Below are 21,471 nucleotides of genomic sequence, written 5' to 3'. Positions count from 1 at the left end.
CACTCTAGCCCCGGCACCCCTGAGGACGCCACTAAAGTGGCGAAACATGTCGGGGGGGCTTTAGTGTGAATGATTTTTAATAAGCAGATAAAGTATGTGTGTGGATTCCTAATGTATGAATGTCAGTGAGGAAGAATCTAACAAAGAGTGTACAAATGAGAACAATGTGGGATCTCTAATACTCTTATAGTGGAGCAGACTGACTGGTAGTGAATACTAACTGCCAGCGACACGCTCACTGGTTCCAAACGATACAGTGGATTTATGAATGCAGTGGCGTCTGTAGAAAGCAACTTGAGGGCCACTGTATGTATGTGAGAAAAAACGAGATGGCCCAATCCAATCGCTAATTGGCGTGTGCCTGTGATTATATATGAGAGCAAATTGATACTGTATCTATTATAGAACAGGGAACTTGCAACACTGTAGCTTTTACTATCAACAAATAAAACAATAAAGGACCATCAAGCTAACAGCACGATAGCGACATCTAGCGTTGTTTTTGGGTACACAGTGAGATCCCAAAGATTCTCCAAGATTATCCTCCTCCTTCCATTGAATGCCACACATTAAAGTCTCTACGATGATCTGCGTAATTTTAATGCCAGTTAGGAATTGTTCATAATAAAACTCACTGAAGTGTGTGAAAAATATTACATTTTTAAATAGAATCTCAATAAAAGTAAAGTTTTATGACTAATGAGTCCCAGTGAGACCTATTGGCCTTTTTTGTAAATATTTATTGATTTATGGACTCAGTCTAGGGTCCACATTTTTCTATTGTTCATTAACATAATTACAGTGCACATTCAATTCAAAAACAAGTACAATGATAAAAAGAAAAACTGGGAAAACAATGGGATAAAATGTATCTAAAAGAAACAATCCTGTGGGTTTTCAATATCTCTCAGGTGTTCAAGAATTCTCATTTTAAACGTTTCCAATGTACATCAAATTGCAATCTACACAATGAATGGCATAAAAGACATATGTTGTATTACATATTATTTGTTATACTTTTTTTTGTCTGATGGATAGGAACATGACTTGCATGGTCTAATATAATTAAAACATTTGCATCTGTTGGATCCACAACCATAAAAACCACTTATATCCAGAGAAGTTTTGTTTCCCTTTTTGTTCTGGAAATATGAAGGTGAAATTTGATTGCCATTCGATAAACCCCTTCTTGATAGGACCCTACAGCCCTTTTTAAGTATATCCTCCACTGTTGGATCCCCATATAGCAGTGGTAAATTTTTATAGACTAGTTTACAAATATCATTAAATTGGCGACTGCATGTGAGTGAAAGAGTAGGTACTGTTATAACATTCTTTCACTCACTTTCTGGTTTATGGATCAGGTCATGTGTTTTTTCTGAAAACCATATTTACAGCTCTCTGTAGCATCAATTTCTGATATACCCTAGTTGAAAGTCTATTGCAAGTTTTTTCTGCTTCATCCTTAAAAGTCTCATCCAAACTGCAGTTTCTAGTTAATCTTGTCAATTCACCCACTGATATAGACTTCACAGTGTGCATTGGGTGCTGATTGTTGGCATGTTCTTTGTGATACGGAAGTAGTTTAAGTGATGAACCATGTTGAAGCCTTATTCGTGGCCATTGCACCTAGTCAGGAAGCAATCCCCATATGGTTTAATCATCATGATTGCTCTGCTAGGGTTGTGATTGGGTAAGTTGTCTCATTTACACATGTGTGTTGGTTTTATCATGTAATTAAAGGTGCATTTATTGCTTGTATGATCTAACTTGTATTAGCCATGATGAAAGACACAGGAAGGTGTCAGAAATGCGTCGCTTAGTAGTAACTCACGTGATATCCTGGATGCAATACGAATAAAGACCAATAACTTTTGAAGCAAGAGAGCTGGATCTTTTTGGTCGTTTAGGATTAAATAGTGGACACCTGCGAATGGTGCCAAAACCAATCGGATGTCAGCAGTGGGTGTTTGATGCATAATGCAGCTAACTCCTGCCATGTAAGATTAGGACTCAGCCCTTGAGCTGTCTTCATACATCAGTAACAGCATTATGACGTACATATGTATCATAATGGGTTAAAGTCTAGGCATTCTTTTTGACATTCTATTTTCCAATAGGGTATGGACAGGTGATATGTTTCATGGCCTGATGTCCTAATACTCTTGTGGAATTCCACGGACCAGTTTCCCAATAGAAAAACACAATTTTATGTTTGAAGAAAAAAAAAATCTTTTATTGGAATAACGTTTGACATATTGCTGAGAACATTTTGTATTTTCTAATAGTGTTATATTTACATCTTGACAATTACAAAAGGCACTTAACATAATCTCATAAACTCACAAAAGCCAGCACATTAAAATCATTTCATATGTACATCACCTGGTCATCATATAAGCCAGTTCTACAAATAGCGCCATTTAGAATAGACATTCAAGAAAGTTGATGTCCCGTTGCTTAATACAAGGTGCTAAACCATAACCCTGTGTATTCTCATAGGCTATTGCAGGCTGGGTCCCAGATTATGTGCTCTGCGTGAATTTGGATACATTTACACTGAGCAACCAAATACATGGCAGCTATCTAACAGAGCACAGCACTAGGAGTATAGTATAACAGTACACAATTTTCAGAGAGGAGCCGGCAGTGACTAATGATGTGCTCAATTCAATACGTTCTGCAATTCTAGTTATTCTCTACTCATTTCTGTAAAAAAAAAAATATATACAAGAAACACAATCTGGTTCTAAGTACAATTGTAAATCTGATAACAGTACACTGAATGAATTATGTTCCTATACAGCTTCAAATGTATTTTTCATGTATTCAGAGATTCTGCCATGCAGTGCGAAATGCCCTGGAGGGCCAAACATGCCTGTGCACCAACACAGCCAGTGCAGCCAGTAACTGGGTCAGATGAACAGAGGATCTCCCTTTGAGATATATATATATATATATATATATATATATATATTTTAGGATATTAAAACTATTGGGTACAACGAAGTGAACCCAAGGCAAGCAATTATAAGACAGCAGCATGAAAAAGTGTCCAAGTTACATCTGCAACAAATAGATTTTGTTTAGACATTTTTGTTATTCCATTCTGTACATTGACAAAAGAAATAACCCAAGGACAACTGTAGGAGACACCTGCCAAGTCCTCCACAATATGAATTTAGTGTTGCTGTTGTCTGAATTGTAGCATGCACGGGTGGTGTGTAGCCTATTCCTATACATAGATAGTTTCCTTTCTCTATTACATGTTCTATATGAAATATATGCAGTAAAAGATGACTTCTGAAGAGGGCAAAATCTTTTTAAAGCATGGTGTATCACTTGATTGACTTCTTTGGAATATAGATTGGGAAGCTTCATGAACTTGCGCACCATATTTCACTATAACATGTTGAGAAATGGAAATTGAGATTTATGTGTCTAAATTGGAAAAAGTGTATTTGTTGCTATTAGCAACCAGTTAAAAAAAATTGGCCCCTGCACAGGAACATGCTTAGTACATGTGAACTGACCAATGTGCTGGTCAGATTCCATGGAAAGAGCACAATGCAGTGGGTCCTTGCATCAAACAGCAGCACCAACAGTTCCCACAAACAGGGACTCTTTGCATCATGTTTCACCAAGACGCAAGAACCCCTGTCCATTGCACTGTGCTTGGTTCATGGGATCTGACCAGCACTTGGGTCAGTTAACACGTACAGAGCACATTTTTTGCATGAGAAATAAACACAGTGCAATCATTGTCTGTAAAAACAAAACAAGATGTGTTATAAAAGAGAAAAAAGATGTCAGAAAAATGTTTTTAAAAAAAAAATCAGAAAAAATACTCCTTTGTTTTTCTATAAAAGTAATTCAGGATTAACAGACTGCTTTGAAAAAACAGAGCCTTTTATAGCAACACGCATTGTCCAGAGGACTAAAGAGAGGGGGGGGGCAGGGGAACCACAGGGCAAAAATATAAATCTGGCCTTCACACTGTAACGATTCTTGGTCCATTCCTTCCATGCCTTTAAGCATTAGTATTCATATTTTTTGTGATCAATTTAAAAGTGGTAGAATCCTTAACAGATTTATAATACCTTTGGGAAAAAAATAAGCCCCGAGTATTCACAGGTCCCACAGCAGCAGCAGTAATGGTGCCTACAAGCTACAAGATTGACGGTGTCGGTATCATTTTGAAAATACAGGTCTGGTTTGTTATTGTATAAGAAAAAGTTTTGTGCTGAACGCAGACTTGGTTCCTTATTTAGTTAAGACAATTCCTAAAAAAGTTGTGATTATCTCAGGATATCCCTTATTGTTTTTTTTAAGTACTTCCTTAAAGGTCCAAAGCGTATATTTCCCCATATATTATTTCCCTCCACATAGAAGATTTCCTTTGCATTCATTTTGGATACCAGCTATATCATTTCTGATGGGAGACAGAATAAAGTTGCATGCAATATTTTCCTATTTTGCTGCGAGGCTGTGGATAATGGACTGGTGTATAAAGTGTACTTACATGTCCATCTAAAGCATAATGCTACTTGAAGGAAATCTACCATTTGATTTGATGCATTATGAACCAAACATAAATTGAGAATGCTGTAGCTACAGTGAAGCAGAAACCTATCTTGTTTAATCTCTGAACCAAGTGGCTCAAAAAACAATTTTAAAATTCCGGACCTTGGGAAAGCTGGGTTGAATGCAGGGTGCCTACATATACACATTACATGGAACGTCCTAAACTCTCCAGACAGGACTAATCAACTTGAGCTGGATGACTCATACATAGCAGCTGTGGGATGGTGCAGCAATTGATTACTTCTGCCTGTCGGGGACAACACAACGAATATGTATTCTAGGCTTATGCTGGGCAAGACAAGGCTGGAGCACTGCATAATTAGGGTGAGGAGAAACACTGAGGCAGCTAGAGGAGTGACAGAGCCTCATTATCATAATTTTAGAATTGTTTTTTCAGCAAAACCATTGCTCAGTTCAGGGATTAAACAAGATGTGTTTCTGCATCAGTGTAGCTACAGAATGCTTGAGAATGTTTGATTCATAATGCATAAAAGAAAATGGTACATTTCCTTTAATGGACACATTCATTATGCAGTAGTGTATGTGAACCCAAGCTTACAGTTCCCTGTAAGAAATATTTGTTGTCTTAATATTTTTTCAGGTTTCCATAGTCTATGGGCAGTAAAACATCTTCTTTTAGCAGTTTTTAAGGGTTGTCCAAAATGTCATTCTCAGATTATACAGTATCTGGTTTGACTAGTCCTTTAGAGATCAACTACAGGTGGACAGTATTATACCACACTCATTGAAGGTGAAACAATATATTACATGATTATGTTAACATGACCAAATGGTCAAAGATTGTGCTCGTGGACCAATAATTTTTCCCTAATAAAATAAAGGTTAAAAAAAAAAAAAAAAAAATCACTTTTTTTATGTTCCAATGAATAGACACAAATTTTCCTCTGAATGTGTCTGACAGCAGCTTATTCCCATTGAGAACAGAGGAATACTTCTGAGGGAGCCATACATGCAAATATGTTGGTAGGTCAGAAATAATAGCTGTTGACACCAAACATGCAATATACACTGTGCAAGGTCCTTTAATTTTTTTTCAGTGTCAAGAGTATCATAGGTGAAAGGGTAAACTGTATACACTACCACTTTTAGAATAAAATTCTGTATGCATACAAACGCAAATACTGTTGAGTATTAGATATATTCCAGTTACAACCATTTAGAGTAAGCAAAAAAATTAAAGGAAATGATGGCATTGGCACCTTCAGATAAAGAGTAAAAAAACCTTAGTCATTTATCAGTTCACCCAATTCCAATCCATTGCAAAGCAAACAAATTGGGTTAAATGACTTACTCCAATGTAAGCTCCAAATGGCCCATTGATATGTGGGTACATTGGCCCATACAGGGTGAGCCAGGACAAATCCTTTGTTTAGAAAAGTTACACCTCCAGCAATCACTCCCAATAAAATGCACATTTGGCTTTTAATATAACATTCAATATAGAATACTGACCAGTGTTTGGAAGGCGGGATAACAATGCAATACTAAACAATACAATTCCTTAAAAACTTCCACCTTTGAATGGTCACTTTTCATTTTTTTTTTATATTTTCAATATATCCATATTATACATGTGAAACTGATGAAAACAGGTGCTTCTTACACAAAAACATTTCATTTCCATTTACCAAAGAATAGAAAGGTTTTCAGTTAAAGGAATATATGAAGTCAGTGCATCTCTAACAAGTATACAGTATAATGTTATACATTTCTATAGTTAGGTTTATATCATGCTTACATCTAATAGTTTAGGTGGACTTTACGGAGCAAAAGATAGCACAAAATCAACAAGAATAAAAGGCATAAAAAACAAGACTCTCCCAGAAAAAATAGTGTACTAATAAAAATAGTCCATATTATAAATATTCTAACAACTAAGCTAAATTATAGCCCCACTGCCAACAGATTTGCAGCCTAACTATCCTTGGGTCAGTGGTCCTTGAGAAAGGATGGTGCAGGATTTGTTGTACTGGACAGGCAGGGTTTGTAACTGTCATTAGTAAAATGCAGTTTTACGAGCCATGTAGTGTGTCATCCAACTACCCTACAGATTTCTATTAGCCATACATTAAGATCACAAACAAGGGTTCCTTGCACCCAGGGGATATGAGCGGCTTTCATTAGTTTCCAACAACGGATTTTTTTTCCCCATTCAAAACACATTGCTGAGCTAAATATGCATGTAAATGGAGGTCAGGAGAGAAGGCAGTCTCCCAAATGGGCATCCAAAGTGTACAGCCACCTTAACCTGCTGGAAACTTCAGGTAACGGTGTTTTGGGAAACCTTGTAATGGCTGTTAAAACTACATATCACTTTAACATGTAGTACTGTGACATAATTAAAGGAAATCAAGCACCAACATCAAGCATGATAAACCAGGGGCACTCACTGTCTGTCCTCTCCCTCATCATGGATAACAAATATAAGAAAATTACCACATTCATATCTTCTTATATTTGTTCCTTAATGATGCTAATGAGATCACTGATCAAGTGCTGGTAGATATACATTAATGGAATGTTCACAATTCTAAAAGCACGTTCCTCAGGTAGTGACCCACATTTGCATCCAATGTATACCGAACTGTCAGGATTTGTTCACTACACGCAGTAAAAGCTGAAAGAAATTTTAAGGGACAACTGCTAAAAAAATTGTGATCAAGCAATGGTTTACTTCTATGAAATGCACACTTTCAGGACAGGGCGTGTGGAGAGATATAGGTCAGGCTTTTCCATTATTGGGAAAGACATATGCAAATAATCTTTCTAGGATAACTTGCCTTGGATATCACTTGGCAATGGAATCGGTTTGGATACATTATGAAGGTGGAATAGCTCTGAAATACAGAACCAGAGATGGATCAGACATGCTGTATTTCTTTGTGACTACTCAAGTCTTCTAAAATAAGGAACATAGTGTGTGCTTGATTTTCTAATGCTTAATCCCAAATTAAAAGGGCTATCACCAGATTTTTATTGATCACCTGTCATAATAATAATCTCCTTAAAGCTTTGTAAATTGTAAAAGTCCCTGTTCTCTGTCCCTATGCCCTCTTTTTATGTACACCTGCCCTGGCCTCCAAGGGATTCTTTTAGGGCGCTAGGTTTGTATAATGGAGAATTCTTCTAAAAGTAACGTTATTAAGTGATAGCTGGTCAATTACACCAGATTACAGCTGTGACATTACAAGACTAGGAATAAAGTGGCCTTCACTTCAGCCTTAGAAATTTTAATTTTCTACAATGCACCATCCCTTGATATACAGTAAACAAACTTCTGCAGTGCTGGAACAGATTGAGGATGTGTTCACATGTTCAGTTTTTCAGATGCAGTTTGTGAAGCCAAAAGCAGGTGCGGATTATAATAGTTGAAAATATACTAATGAGAGAAGCTGCTCCGCCTAGTTTTTTCACTCCACTCCTGGTTTGGACATCAAAAACTGCATCTGAAGGTTATTCTTAAAAAAAACTGTATTTACAAAAATTAAAACAAAAAAAAAAAAGGATTTGGTTATCATATTGGATTGTAGAGGTTACAATCCACTGTGAAAATCTCTCTAAAAACGGTCTCACTCTGGACTTACACATCAGCTATGTACCTACATGGGATATTGAAGGATATTCACAAATAATTCAATGATCTCATCTGTCTTGTATTGAGGCCAATTCTGATCATATGCAAGTGCAAGCATTGAGAATAACCCGATCCACATCCCAATTATTGCAGTGTTGCCTCAGTCGTCAGTATTGTATGATATCCTTAACCTTCTATAACTGGGAATATAATACAGTTTTAAGGCACTTAGGTGGGGGGGGGGGCACTAATCCTTACATATCGTGCAATAAGCAGTGCAGTAAGCAGTAGTGCAAGAATCTTCAGATGAGGGTAGGTCGTCACTGTACAGGTGTTTTTTATGCAATGGTCAGAGCAATTGCGCCTTGAATCTAAGATGTGGCTAAAACAGCTTGAATTGCACTCTCAGAGTCAGATACTTGTCACAATTGTCTAATGTGACACAACCCTCATGGTTTTCACTGTGGTTCTCTCCTGACACATTATCTAAAGGTTGCTAAACACATCAGATAAAACAACGACTTATCAAACTGAATCCATATGTTGGTGTTAAAAGCAGAATTGGGCATGTTGCATTTTTTATGTTTTCATACAAGGTAAGTTGCTGTCAGAAGCTTTCTTCCAATTGACAAATGCATGAAAGCACAGTTGGCCATATAATGTGAATGATGAATGCCCTGGCCCTCTAGAGGAAGGCTAGAGGAAAGAAGGACTATCATTTTTTGTTTTATAAGAGATAAAGGGGTTTTCCCACAAACTATCGCTCGGCGATCTCCGTCAGCTCCATAGATATTAATGGAGCAGAACAGTCATGCACACCCGTCTGTACCATTAGTCTGATGGAGCAATGAGGGTTATGATGTCCTCGCGATCTGTGGGGTCTCAGCGCTGAGACCGTCGCTGATCAGCAACTTAGGCTCTATCCCATGGATAGAGCCTAACTTTAGTTCATGGGAAAACCCCTACAAGGTGTTACTATAAGTATTTGACAGTGGCTTATTGCCTTTTCCTCATGCATGTTCAGCCAATATGAGCAAACATCTTGGTCTGGAGGAATTGCTGTTGGCCAACCAAGCATTCATCCAAAAGCCATCGGAGGTGTATGGCCAAATCAAAGATTCGAAGATCAATTTTGGACTAATCCTTTTAAATTCTACACCATAGCTAACAGAATACACCAGTTTACTTCCAAACAACACTGACACATTGGCCCACATTTATTTAAAACTAGTGCAGTCTGTACTATGTGCAGTTTTCCTGTGGAGTGTGCAGAATGTGCCAGATCTAAACTGGCGCACGGTCTTCATGACTCTGGCGCCCCCTGCACCATTTTTTTTAGTGCACTTTGCTCATGGTGCAGAATTGTGGTGCATACACACAATTGTGCCGCACATCAGTAATAAATGTAGAGCAAACGCCGACCAAGTACTAACAGCACCCTCTGGGTGTATATTTTTTCTGTCTTGTTGGACACAGTGCAGACGCAACATAAAACTGGCACAGATTCTTTATAAATACATGTGCAAGCAGTTTATATGTTCTTTTCAGTACAAAGTCAGACAACTGGCACAAAAGCTTTAATAAATGTGGCCATTTTTGGAAATTGGTTGAACATTTTGACGTATTCAATCAATTAACTCTATGACCAACAACTAATGGGTATTAAGGAAAAACATGTCAGTCCAACCTATGCAATTCTGTACAGTATGTACTATAGACACCTGAATGTTCAGTATAGTATCACAACAACTGGCTTACATGATCCTCACATGGTTTCTGCCCAATATTTTTATGCAGCTTTATGCATGTTTAGCCATGTATAAAACGCTTCCTTAAGAAGAAATCCAAGTTATAAAAAAAACAGTATCCAGACAATGCTCCTTGTTGTCATAATGGATATTCTATACTGTACATGTACTGAAGAATGACTGTACACATGGCACATATAGTCTGCATTTTTATTTTCTTTGTATTTTGAGCTGCTTTCTTTTTGTTGAAAGATTAATGCTAGGGAATACAGTGGATAGGGAATGTAATTGGCAAGATCAAAAAAGTTGTTTTTTTTGCTCATTAATGTGTATTCTGCACTCCATCTTGACAGTAAAAACCTGAAATGTAGATATTTTTGCTCATTTATTAAACAAGAAATCACATGGTCATTAATATCCAGACCATTTGCTGTGACACTCATATTTAATTCACATGCTGTCCATTTACTTCTGATCCTCCTTGAAATTGTTCTACTCCTTCAGGTGTGTTTAATTAAACTGATTGGACATGATTAGGAAAGGCTCACACCCATCTACCTAGATAAGACCTCACAGCTCACAGTGCATGTCAGAGCACATGAGAATCATGAGGTCTAAGGAACTGCCCAAGGAGCTCAGAGACAGAATTGTGACAAGGTGAGAAGGGTCTGAATAAATTATCAAATATATTTAAATTTCAGTTTTGTTTGTCAAGATGCGCTGCAGAGTGTACATTCATGAGCAAAAAAGGAACTTTTTTGATCTTTCCAATTGGCTGCAATGAAAAAGTGGCCTGAATACTTTCTGTACACACTGTACTCTAATATTTTTGGGTAGTAAACATCTACTCTGTAATAATCTCAGTTTGTTTTATATGATATAAAGTACATGATAAACATTGTCAACTGCCACTTATCAGAAAAGCTTTACCTAGAGGTAATGTTGTGCTTTATTTCAGTGAAAAAAATAGGTTTTCCCTTTCTCATGTGTCCAAAAACTTTGAACTAATGTACATGATATAATAGTGTTTCTACTAATACAACTAAGTTTAACACTTTCAGAAACCCTTTTTGCACTGTATTGAATCAGTTAAATTAAATTCCACCATAAGATTCCTGAACACCTGCAGTCAGCTGCTCTTTTGACCCTTCATTCTATCACCCACTGAGTATTAAATCAGCCCACAGACAGTCACATGGGCCCTAGAATACGTACTATTAAAGCAAAATTTTTCCCTTAAAAACTCAGTAACCCTGAAGGCCTATAACTTATACACGGAAGTGCTTTAATACTCCAAAAGAAGAAATATGTAAAATTTAAGGCCCACTGGCGTACAGAGTAAATGAATAAAGCTTAAATGCCAACAGGTCAGTATAGTATTTCCTATTTGGTTATATACGATCTGATTCTTGAAAACAAGCACCAGTTTTCCCATCATAACACATTGTCCTGGATAGGAAATGCCTGGAATAGGTAATATTACACTTTCAAGTCTCATAAAACAGGGAAGAAATGTGAAAAAATCCTCTTGCACTGCGCACATAGTTAAGACTAAATTTGTATGTGGGCTACAAAATGAAAAAAACAAAAAAAAACCTGTATATAATATACCATATATTCTACTAGCAAAATAAATAAGTTTGATCGTCTAGATTGTATAGATTATTTACGCAGGAACTGCCACAGTTGACAGTGTCTTTAAGTCCAATTAACTCTGTAGAAAAACTAGCTACCAGATGGTAACATTACTTCAATTTCCTTCCCATTTGTCAGAATGCCATTATTGGAGCAGTGGCTACTGGACAAATCCACTGAAGCTGCCAGTGATGAGGGTTGTGATGGTGCTTTGGCTGGTGGGATAGGAGATGCAGGAGACTGGGCTAGACCTGGCTTCTTTGGGGGAATGGGTGGGGGGTTTCCTCTTTCGACTCTAGATATAGTAGGAGACTTTATTCCTGGTGATACAGGGCTAAGAGGACTGGAAACTTTCAAAGGATTTGGAGAGTGGCTTCCATCATTCTTTTGGCTGGAGGCATTGGCTAGGGTTCTATAGTCTGTACCAAAGGGTGAGCTGTTGGGAGGCACAGACTTACCAGGGGTCTGCTGACTGGTAAAGCGGGACAACACCTGAGTGACTGTATTGCGAGCAAGTTGCTTGGCAGCAGAGTTATCAGCCAATGTTGGGGACAAGTCCCTTGAAGGTGGGCTCTGCAGTCCAGAGACGTGTTGATCGTGTTCAGCTTGAGACTGAAACTTGTGTCGGGCAGCATGAAATCGCTGGTTGATGCCAGCCTGATAAGGGGACTGGTAACCAGGACTACCTGTTGCCCCGATCAGACGTCTGGAGAGAACTGGAGAAGAGCATGGAGAGGAGGTTAAGGAAGAGGCTGCAGTGCTGCTGGGAGAAGAGGAAGCTCCACTAGAAGGAACATGTGTTATCATGTGTAGAGGAGATTCCACTCTGACAGGTGAGCCTCCATTCTCTGACAGATTGTCATTACTTGCCACTTTCTCTTTAAGGCCCTCCCCCACATTTAACTTCAGGGCATGTTCATTATTCTGGGTTGCCATGCCACAATGTCCATTTATTTTTGAATACGGTTGTGGAATTTTACTGGGTGTTGACAAGGAAATATGAGCTTTTGGCAAAGAATCTGTGTTATTCTTTTCTTGGTGTACACTTTCTGTCTGGCAAGAAACAGATGACACATCTGGCTTTTCTGGAGATAAACTAACATTGGATACCACTTCCTTGTTGGACTTTGCTGAGTCCTCTTTGCCATCAACAACCGTCATGTCCTTCATGAGTTTCTTCAAGGACTCCAGCTCCTCTTTGAGAGCTTTGGTGCGATTTTCTTCCCGATTGAGCTTGGCCCTTAGTTGTTCCCGTTCAATATCAAATTCTGAAAGCTGTTTTTCCACTTGGGCTTCCATTTGTAGGCTACGTTTCTTCTCAAGGGCCAGCTCTTCCTCAAGCTGACTCACCTTGCTCCTGACTTTATCCAGCTTCAGGTTGACATCTTCCACCCTCTGTCCTTCTTCTGCTGCTCTGTTGTTTGCTTTTGTGCATTCTTTCAAGAGAACGGAGGACATTTTTTTGTGACGGGCCTTCTCCTCTTCTAGCTGAGCAGATAATTCCTTCTGTTTCTTTTCAAGCTTCTTCACTTGTGATTTTTCAAACTCCAGCTGGAAATTTTGTTCAAATGTAACATATAAATATAAAAAAACAGAGAAAAACAAACAAATGGTTACATTCTTACTCCACTATGCAAAATACATGACTTACATGTGTATTTACAGGAAACGTAGACTAAAGGGTAATGCAGCTAGTACACAGAAACAATTCATAAATCTATAGAGGACCGTGTAAATTTTTATACATGACATTCTTAAAGGCATGTTATTTATGAGACATGTGGCATCTGCCACCAAGAGGGTTATTTGTTTAACCACAAAGTAAAGTACACAAGTATTTACCCATGTAAACAATGTACTTTTAGAGTTCAACCCAATCTGTAGATTAAGACTTCCTGCATTGCTGTCCAAGCCACTCAGAGGGTCCAATGAAGGTAAGTAACTACGGCTCTATGCACATGTGCTCACCCACGACATAGCAAGGGTAGAAGCAGATGGTGGAGAATGGTGGGTGGTTATCAGTCCTCTTCACTCTCTCCATAGGTAGCTGAACGGTGCGGCCGCATGGCTCAGACATGTTTCGTGAGACTTGGTGTGCTCACCTTACTGTACCCGTGCATTATGCACCTCTATGAGCCTACTGCCGTTTTTTTGGCTAGCTCACCGTCTTCTTTTACCGAGCCGCATAGAGACTGAGATGGTTAGATAACTGTACTTCTAATACTACATTACTAACATGGTGATGTGGATGCATATTCATGATTAAAGAAGCCATCAAAGCATCAGTCATCAGAATGGTGGGACTAATAAGAGTGATCACCTGCTGAGCTAGACGTTCCCTTTCTTTCTCTAGCATATATGTCACATCATCCCCGTCAGCTGCATCCTGAGCGTGTCTCCTCCGTTCTTCCTCCAAGTCCAGAATAACCTGCAGCAGATGAGACATGTTAAACATGTGGGTAAATGTGCCAAATAACCATACTATTCCTAAAGAGTAGATTTCATAAGTTGCATGTTTAGTAAGAGGACGTACAAGAGACTACTGGGCAGGTGTATGTGGGCACATCTACCCTGATGTAACAGAGGGAACAAAAAACATCCTTTTTTTAAATGGTAGTCAAAAAGAGACTATTGGTGGCTCATTTTTTTAATGCTAACAAGTGTTGCCTTACAGCTACAGAAGCCAAGTAATAGTTTTGATAGCTGTATGGCATTCCTGGAGCCAAAAACTATAATTAAAACATGACAAGTGCCAGCTTTTCATCAGTTTTATGTGTTATTTTAAGCATATCAATTATTTTACCATATTGATCGTTGCATAATAACCTCTCTCTGTGCAGCCACTGCATTTGGTTTTGGCTTATAATTTTTTTATGCATCAGTTATTGTAAGTAAACTCGCTTTTAAAGAGTAGTTATAATCATATTGCAATTTGTATGTCTGTCACTAGAGGGAGCCCTGGCAGTAGATATAATGAAAAGTAAATGGGCAACATGGTTTCTCTCTACATAAAACTGAAGCTCATCTTTGTTTTACATCCTAAGGCCCCAAGCACACAACGGTAATTGGGGCCATTATCTAGCTGCACAAACTGCGGCCAGAACACAGCCATAATCTATGGTCTATGGCACAAGGTCACGTCATGCCCACTTGGCTTAGAGATGGCGTGAAGGGGGAAATAATAGCTATTCCTGGCGTTTCGCAAGTAATTGCAATTACTCCAGGGCTTACACAATACTGGAATATGAAACCTTATAAATACCCCCCCCCACAATGCGGTCAGCACATTGTGTTTGACTGCACCAAGCTGGTCAGATTTCTTCTCCGCCAGGCTGCGTGCTATGGCGGGGTTACAGCCCTCGTGAACACACAGTCGTGTGCATGTAGCCCAAGAATGCACTGAAATTATTTGTAAAATTACAATTTTTTACAATATCCAGAGAACTTCCATCATGCCCTCCTAATGCAAAACTGTGTAGGAAACTGGTGAGTAATTGAGTTGTAGTCTGTGAAATCCATGTGTGCGAGATAAGGAGATTCAATTGTAAATCTCCTTTGAGGACTGGGACTGATGTGAGCGATTAGGATCTGTACTCAGCCCTGTGGGCAATATTGGCATCATATATGCAAGAGATTCATTTGAGCTGAGCTGTCGTTACTCAGGGTCTTGATTGTCCTGATTTTATAATCAGTGTGGTAGATTCTCTGCACATGTTACCATATATACTTGAGTATAAGCCTAGTTTTCAGTACAAAAAAAATTTGCTGAAAACCCAAACTCGGTTTAAACTCGAGTGAAGAAAAATATATCAAAACTCACCTTTCCAGCTTCCCCTGCTTCTGGCTATATACTGGGGCAGGGGCCTAGCTATATACTGGGGGATATGGGCTGGCAGGCTATATACTGGGGGCAGGTGCTGGTTATATACTATGGGGCAGGGCCCGGCAGGCTATATAATGGGGAGGCTGTGACCAATGCATTTCCCGCCCTCGGTTTATACTCGAGTCAATAGGTTTTTCCATGTTTTTGTGGTATACTTATACTTGAGTATATACGGTACATTTAGATTTCTGCTTGTTTTCCATTATCAGATGATATGGTTGTGTGAAAGCTCAGATGACAGTCTGGTCACATACAAACCTATGGAGGACAATAAACCACTTACAAAGTAGATAGAAAAAACTAGCATGAAAGGACAAAACAAGATATTGATTACTTAATATGTGAAATAGAAGATAACTAATGGAGAGGATGTACTTTGTGTTTATGTAGACATAAGCCATGTTCTGAAAGAGTGTTTCCCTCAATGTACGGATTTGCGTTGTGTTTCTGGTAAAGTACAAGGCAGAGAGCAGGCAGTATGTTTGAGATGGAATGATTATGACATTTGAGGATTGCCTTTTAGAATAACGCTCTTTTGTACAGAGGTCATGTCTATCACACGCCTCAGGAACAAACAAAGCTAAGTAGGTGACATCACAGAGTGCTTGACATTCCATCCGGCTGACATGCCTCAGAGAGACAGCAACTTTAAAAAGAGATTTCATTGTAGCCCATCTCATATAACCATGAATTATATAGACCCGTTGTCTATCTGTACTCATCACACCTCCTGCAGATCCTAAAAGGAAACATTTCTCGCTGAATCTGCAAGGTTGACAGCCAGAGCAACTTTCAGGACACCCAAGTGGAAGAGAGATAATACAATTATATATAAAACCTTCACCTTTCTGTGTCTGCTCTCAGCGGCAGCCAACTGGGCCAACATCCGCTCCTGCATGGTCTTGCATTGCTTCGTCACCTCACTTAGGATGTACAGGGGATTAGAACACACAGGGGACGGCTTCTGCCCATGGTTATCTTCCTTGAGGATCTCGTAATCCCTCTGCAGGGCAAGCAATGGGTCACTGATGTTGTATTTGCCATAGCGTTCCTCAATGAATCGGTCTTTATGCTGTGCCTGGATAATAAAAAGACAGACAGAACTTATGAAAAATGAACAAAAAAAGAAAATGTAAAAAGAATGAATCTCAAAACACTTTAGATACGACCACCCCTGGACCCTGGAAGCAGTGGCCAGACGTGCACTATTGATGCCTGCATTACCACCGGCTGTGGGACATGCAGTAACTCCCAGCCATTTCATATGAAAAAAACATTTCTTTGTGCAAACATTCCAGCAGCGGTGGTTGTATGTATATATGGCAGATTTCTTAAATGAAATGTGAATGCCCAGATAAGAATACTCATTTAAAGGGAACCTGTCATCAGAAATTAGCCTAATAAACCACTACCAGCATGTTGACAAGCTGGTGAATCGTTTCTTTCATGACCCAGCTTGGTGGCATCATCCAGAAAATTAACATTGAAGTAAGATGCAAGTAAGTAAGGATGTATTATGTCAGGGAGGCAGAGAACATAACACTGAAGTCAAGCTCTTGCTGCCACTGAACACCTCCGCCCCGGTGATTGACATCATGCGCTGAACTTCATATCTCATTAATGATGTACCAGGATGCAGCACCATCAATTCCAGTGAATGGGGCATTCTAAGGCAGGAAAATCTTGACTTGAGTGCTTAACTCTCCGCTTCCTTGACTTCATAAAACCAATTTACATCTCAAAGTTGATTTTCTAGATGATGCCACTATACCAGACCATGGAAGAAACAGGATGTAGAAGATGCTCAACTTCTTAACAACATATTGCTAGTGGTTTATTAGGACAAGTTCTGATGACAGGTTCCCTTTAAGACTGCTTTATTTCATCTTCATAGATAGCCGATTGTTTTACAATAAATAGGGGTCTTCAGTTAATGGAGAAGAACATATATTTATAAAGATATTTAAATTTCGAAAACCTTTCACCCTTAGGTTGTAGAGACAACTGAGCCAGCACCATATCGGAATATATCGGCTGGAACATACAGTGGCAGATTTATCAAGCTGTCTGAAAGTCAGAATATTTCTAGTTGCCGATAGCAACCAATCACAGCTCAGCTTTCATTTTACCACTGCTCATGAATATTTTAAAGGAAAAACTAGAAATATTCTGACTTTCAGACAGCTTGATAAATCTGCCCCATAGTGTTAAGAACTAGAATTCTCCTCAGTCATGGAAGTAATCTTTAAAACTTTAGGTCTGAGCAAATGCACTGAACTGATCAATGTGAAGAGATAAGAAAATATTATGTAACCTATCTTGTGAAATATAATTACAAAGTTTGGAAACAATTCACAGAAATTTAAAACATAATATATTAGTAAAATGTCAACCCTCCCCATCTGAGTAATTGCTATTTAACCCTAAGCAACTATTGTCTCCCCAGACAGAAATGGAGACTGTACAGTAGTCAGTGTAATATACCAGACTGGGTGGGTCCGTGGTAAGGAGCAGCCGTTAATTTACAATTTTTCCCATAAACTCATATTACCAGACGGAGACTGCATCTTAAAACCAAACAGACATGTAAAACTTGTTGTCACAACGCCATAGTGAGACTTAGTGGTGATGCATTGTACATTTACTGTGCGTGGGATCATTCCCATGACGTAGCAAAGCCAGAAGTGTTCTGGGTGTCCGAGACAGAGTAATATGAGGCGACAAAACACTGTACTAATTTTCTCAAGTATTTCATGTCCTGTGGCAAAACTCTGAGATGGCGAAATAATGAAATATAATGACAGAGGGGTTAAAACCCAGATTTCCTAGAACACTGAATGGAAATGCTAGCTATTCATGCAGCTCTACACCCTCCATTGTACAACTTGTAACACATTCATATAGAGGATGGAGGGTGCAGAGCTGTAGGAATAGCTAGAATATTCCCATTACAAATACGGATGTAAATAGCAGATATACTGTGTCATATTACCCTATAGCACTTTCAATAGGAGTCAAATAGATCAGTGGCTTATTTTACTTAAGGGCAATATGGATGTATCACAAAGAAGCTAGTAGATAGTTGGTTGTGGCTTCTTTCTGCAGCAAATTTTCATGATTCGGTGCCATGTCCCAAATAAAGGGTTTGACAGCGTATACTATTTATTTGCTGAAAATAGCCCCGTTTCTGTGAAAATCTTGAGCCTTACTGTACAAGTACTCATGTAACAGCGGTCCTAGCTGGATCTTGAAAATCAGTTTAGGATCAGATCACACAAACTTTTACTGTACTAGTTGACAAAGTGATTCATGGTGCGTCGTGTTTTGCTTGCGGCACTGGAAGGTCCCGGAGCACTACAAGCTCATGCTTCCTATACTGAATACAGCCCCGTCCCTGAAGAATGATATGTCACCACACCCTTATCTTCTGCATTATACAATCACTTATTATTGCTGCTGGTAACCGCCCTGATCAAATGCTGCGTGAGGACCTTTGGAACCTATTGTCCCAGATTGGTGGGTGTGCCATAACATGTACACAGAGGTTGCACAATAAACCCGGCTTTACTACATGACATCCTGTCTCCTGTCACTTATTTCCCTGCTCTTGTCACTTTTAGCAATGATGAATCGGTGAAAAAGAAATCAATAAGAAAAAAAAAAAAAAGCAGTCACATCTGTCGTGTTAAATTTGCATAAACATAGCTGTCCAATATCACCCACATACATCACATCTATTGTCAGGGTGCAGAGAAGTCACTTTATGTCTGAGCTACAAATAATCAGGTTACATTGATATGATGGGGTTAACACAAGGCTAAAATTCTCTTAGCATTTTCCAACAACAGAAACAAGATGCTCTGCATTCTCTATAGACGCATCACCAGGATTATGGGGCAGATTCTTGCCCCGTTTCCTCTCCAAGTATGGCTATACAAATCTTTGTTACGTTAAAGTGTCTTGATCTGGTCTAGTCTCATCAATGGATTCTTAAAATCTGTAGCAATGTTGTGATTTTATACTCCCCTCTCCTGACCTGAATCTCGCTAGCAGGGTAGCTTCCCCACCATCATGGGTTAATGAGGTTGTATAGTCTAACAGAAACACCTAACCTGTTAAACATGTTGTACAATAAGTTTTGAAAAACCATAATCACTGCATCGCTCCCTTGCATGGCTCCCGGTCCACTACATTTCCTAGCCTAGCAGCCTGCCAATATACTGCAGCAAGACACAGGTTTTCAAAGGAGGATAAAAAACCCCAATGGAGGCAGCTCCCCAGTTTATGGGGCTTCCTGTCCTGACCCATAATTGATGGCGTTGCCAACACTGCGAATGTGAAGTCTGAAATAATCCCTAGTCTCCAGCAGAGGTCAGGGGTATTTTAGTAGTCACATGGCCTGACAGCGTCACTATCCAGCTTCAATCACAAAGAGTGGAACCCAGGGGCACTCTAGAGACAGTGTATGTGTTTATTATACATTTTTTTAAGTCATTTTTCAGAATTCTGCACCAAGAATCTACTGCGTTTCCCTAAAAATAAGACAGTGTCTTATTTTAATTTTTGCTCCTAAAGACGCACTAGGTCTTATTTCCAGGGGATGTCTTAATTTTTTCCATAACCAAAAATACACATTTATTGTTGAACAAAAAAAATTCCCAATTATTAATATATTGTAGTCATGTTATCACATACATCAGCATAACCCTCTGAATAGAGTCGTGTGACTCTACTTCCATGTACAACAATCTGGGCGGTCCCCTACTTAAAAACACCTGACTTACATACGACCCCTAGTTACAAACGGACCTCTAGATGTTGGCAATTTACTGCACTTTAGTCTTAGGCTACAATAAACACCTATAACAGTTATCAGAGGTGTCTGCAATGAAGCTTTATTGTTAATCCTGGTTCTAATGACAATCCAACATTTTTAAAATCCAATGGTCACAGAGAACAAAAAAAATTTGACTGGGGGTTACAATGATAAAGTATACAGTTCCGACTTACATACAAATTCAACTTAAGAACAACTTGTATGTAACCCGGGGACTGCCTGTATTTATTAATCCTGGTATGAATTTCATGCTGAATTTCTGATGGCTGCACATCTATTAGAATCATTGGCCCCAATCTCTCACGTTTAGCACTTTCCTTTAATGGCCCCTTCTTGTCCAGGTAGCTGCTCATAGCATTTACAATGTGACTGTCAGTGATTTTATCCCATGAATTCTTCACCCATGTCAAAATCTCCCGCAGTATCTACTAATACTAATGTATAGCTTGAGGGGAGCTGTAGCAATGACTGCCACTAGGTCTTATTTTCATTGGTGACCTTATATTTGCAAGCTTGAAAAAAATTGCACTAGCAGCATTAGAATAAGAGCAGGGATACATCAACAAGATGTATATAGCTTTTTCATTTTTTTTCTCCTTGTATGTTTAGATCTGAAAGATATATAAAAATATTAATATTTTTTTAGCTGTAGATGCAGCGCTATACTCCCTGGAAAGAAATGAAGAACATTGTGGTGGAAAGCAATGGATCAGAAAGATCTTTAAAACATTACCTAAAGAATTGTTTCCTGCCATGTCCAGCACTTCATTTTAATTTTGCTTTCACCACTTCAACATATCAGAAAAACAAAAGAAAAAAAATTTAAATGAAATCTACCATCAAATAATGCAGTGGTGGCGAACCTATGGCACGGGTGCCAGAGGTGGCACTCTGAGCCATTTCTGTGGGCACTCAGACCATCACCCCAGGAAAGAGTTCATCAAATAGGACCAAATCCACCAAGTCCCAGGCAGCTTAAGAGATGCTGCTCTCAGCGCTATTTTAAAGCAACATTTCATTTGCTGTTAGGAACTGCGGGGCTAGTAAGAAGGTGTTGGCAGAACTGCAATATCTTTGGAGGTCATCCTGCTGGACCAACCATTTTTCCTCTACAGAGAGACCCTGATGAGAAGCTACAACGAGAGTCTGAATTTGCCCTCCTTCTTTCAACTGTATTGGTTGCCTCAGG

The 21,471-nt window shown here is 39.0% G+C and overlaps 1 protein-coding gene across 2 annotated transcripts in view; it reads right to left on the bottom strand.

Annotated features, from left to right (window-relative positions):
• Nucleotides 1-2,213: 2,213 nt before the first annotated feature.
• CTTNBP2NL (CTTNBP2 N-terminal like) overlaps nucleotides 2,214-21,471 on the bottom strand; it is a 50,659-nt gene continuing 31,401 nt past the window's right edge. For both annotated transcript variants that reach the window (XM_072137604.1, XM_072137603.1), the window contains 3 exons: nucleotides 16,290-16,523; nucleotides 13,883-13,990; nucleotides 2,214-13,113 (listed from right to left, as the gene is read on the bottom strand). In XM_072137604.1, the coding sequence (XP_071993705.1) occupies nucleotides 11,653-13,113; nucleotides 13,883-13,990; nucleotides 16,290-16,523 (1,803 nt within the window). In that variant the 3' untranslated portion in view covers nucleotides 2,214-11,652. The remainder of the gene's footprint in view (nucleotides 13,114-13,882; nucleotides 13,991-16,289; nucleotides 16,524-21,471) is intronic.

Source organism: Engystomops pustulosus, chromosome 2, assembly GCF_040894005.1.
Source record: "Engystomops pustulosus chromosome 2, aEngPut4.maternal, whole genome shotgun sequence".
Taxonomy (NCBI): domain Eukaryota; kingdom Metazoa; phylum Chordata; class Amphibia; order Anura; family Leptodactylidae; genus Engystomops; species Engystomops pustulosus.
Note: the sequence above shows the minus strand (reverse complement) of the source record. Positions and strands in the feature narration are given on the sequence as shown.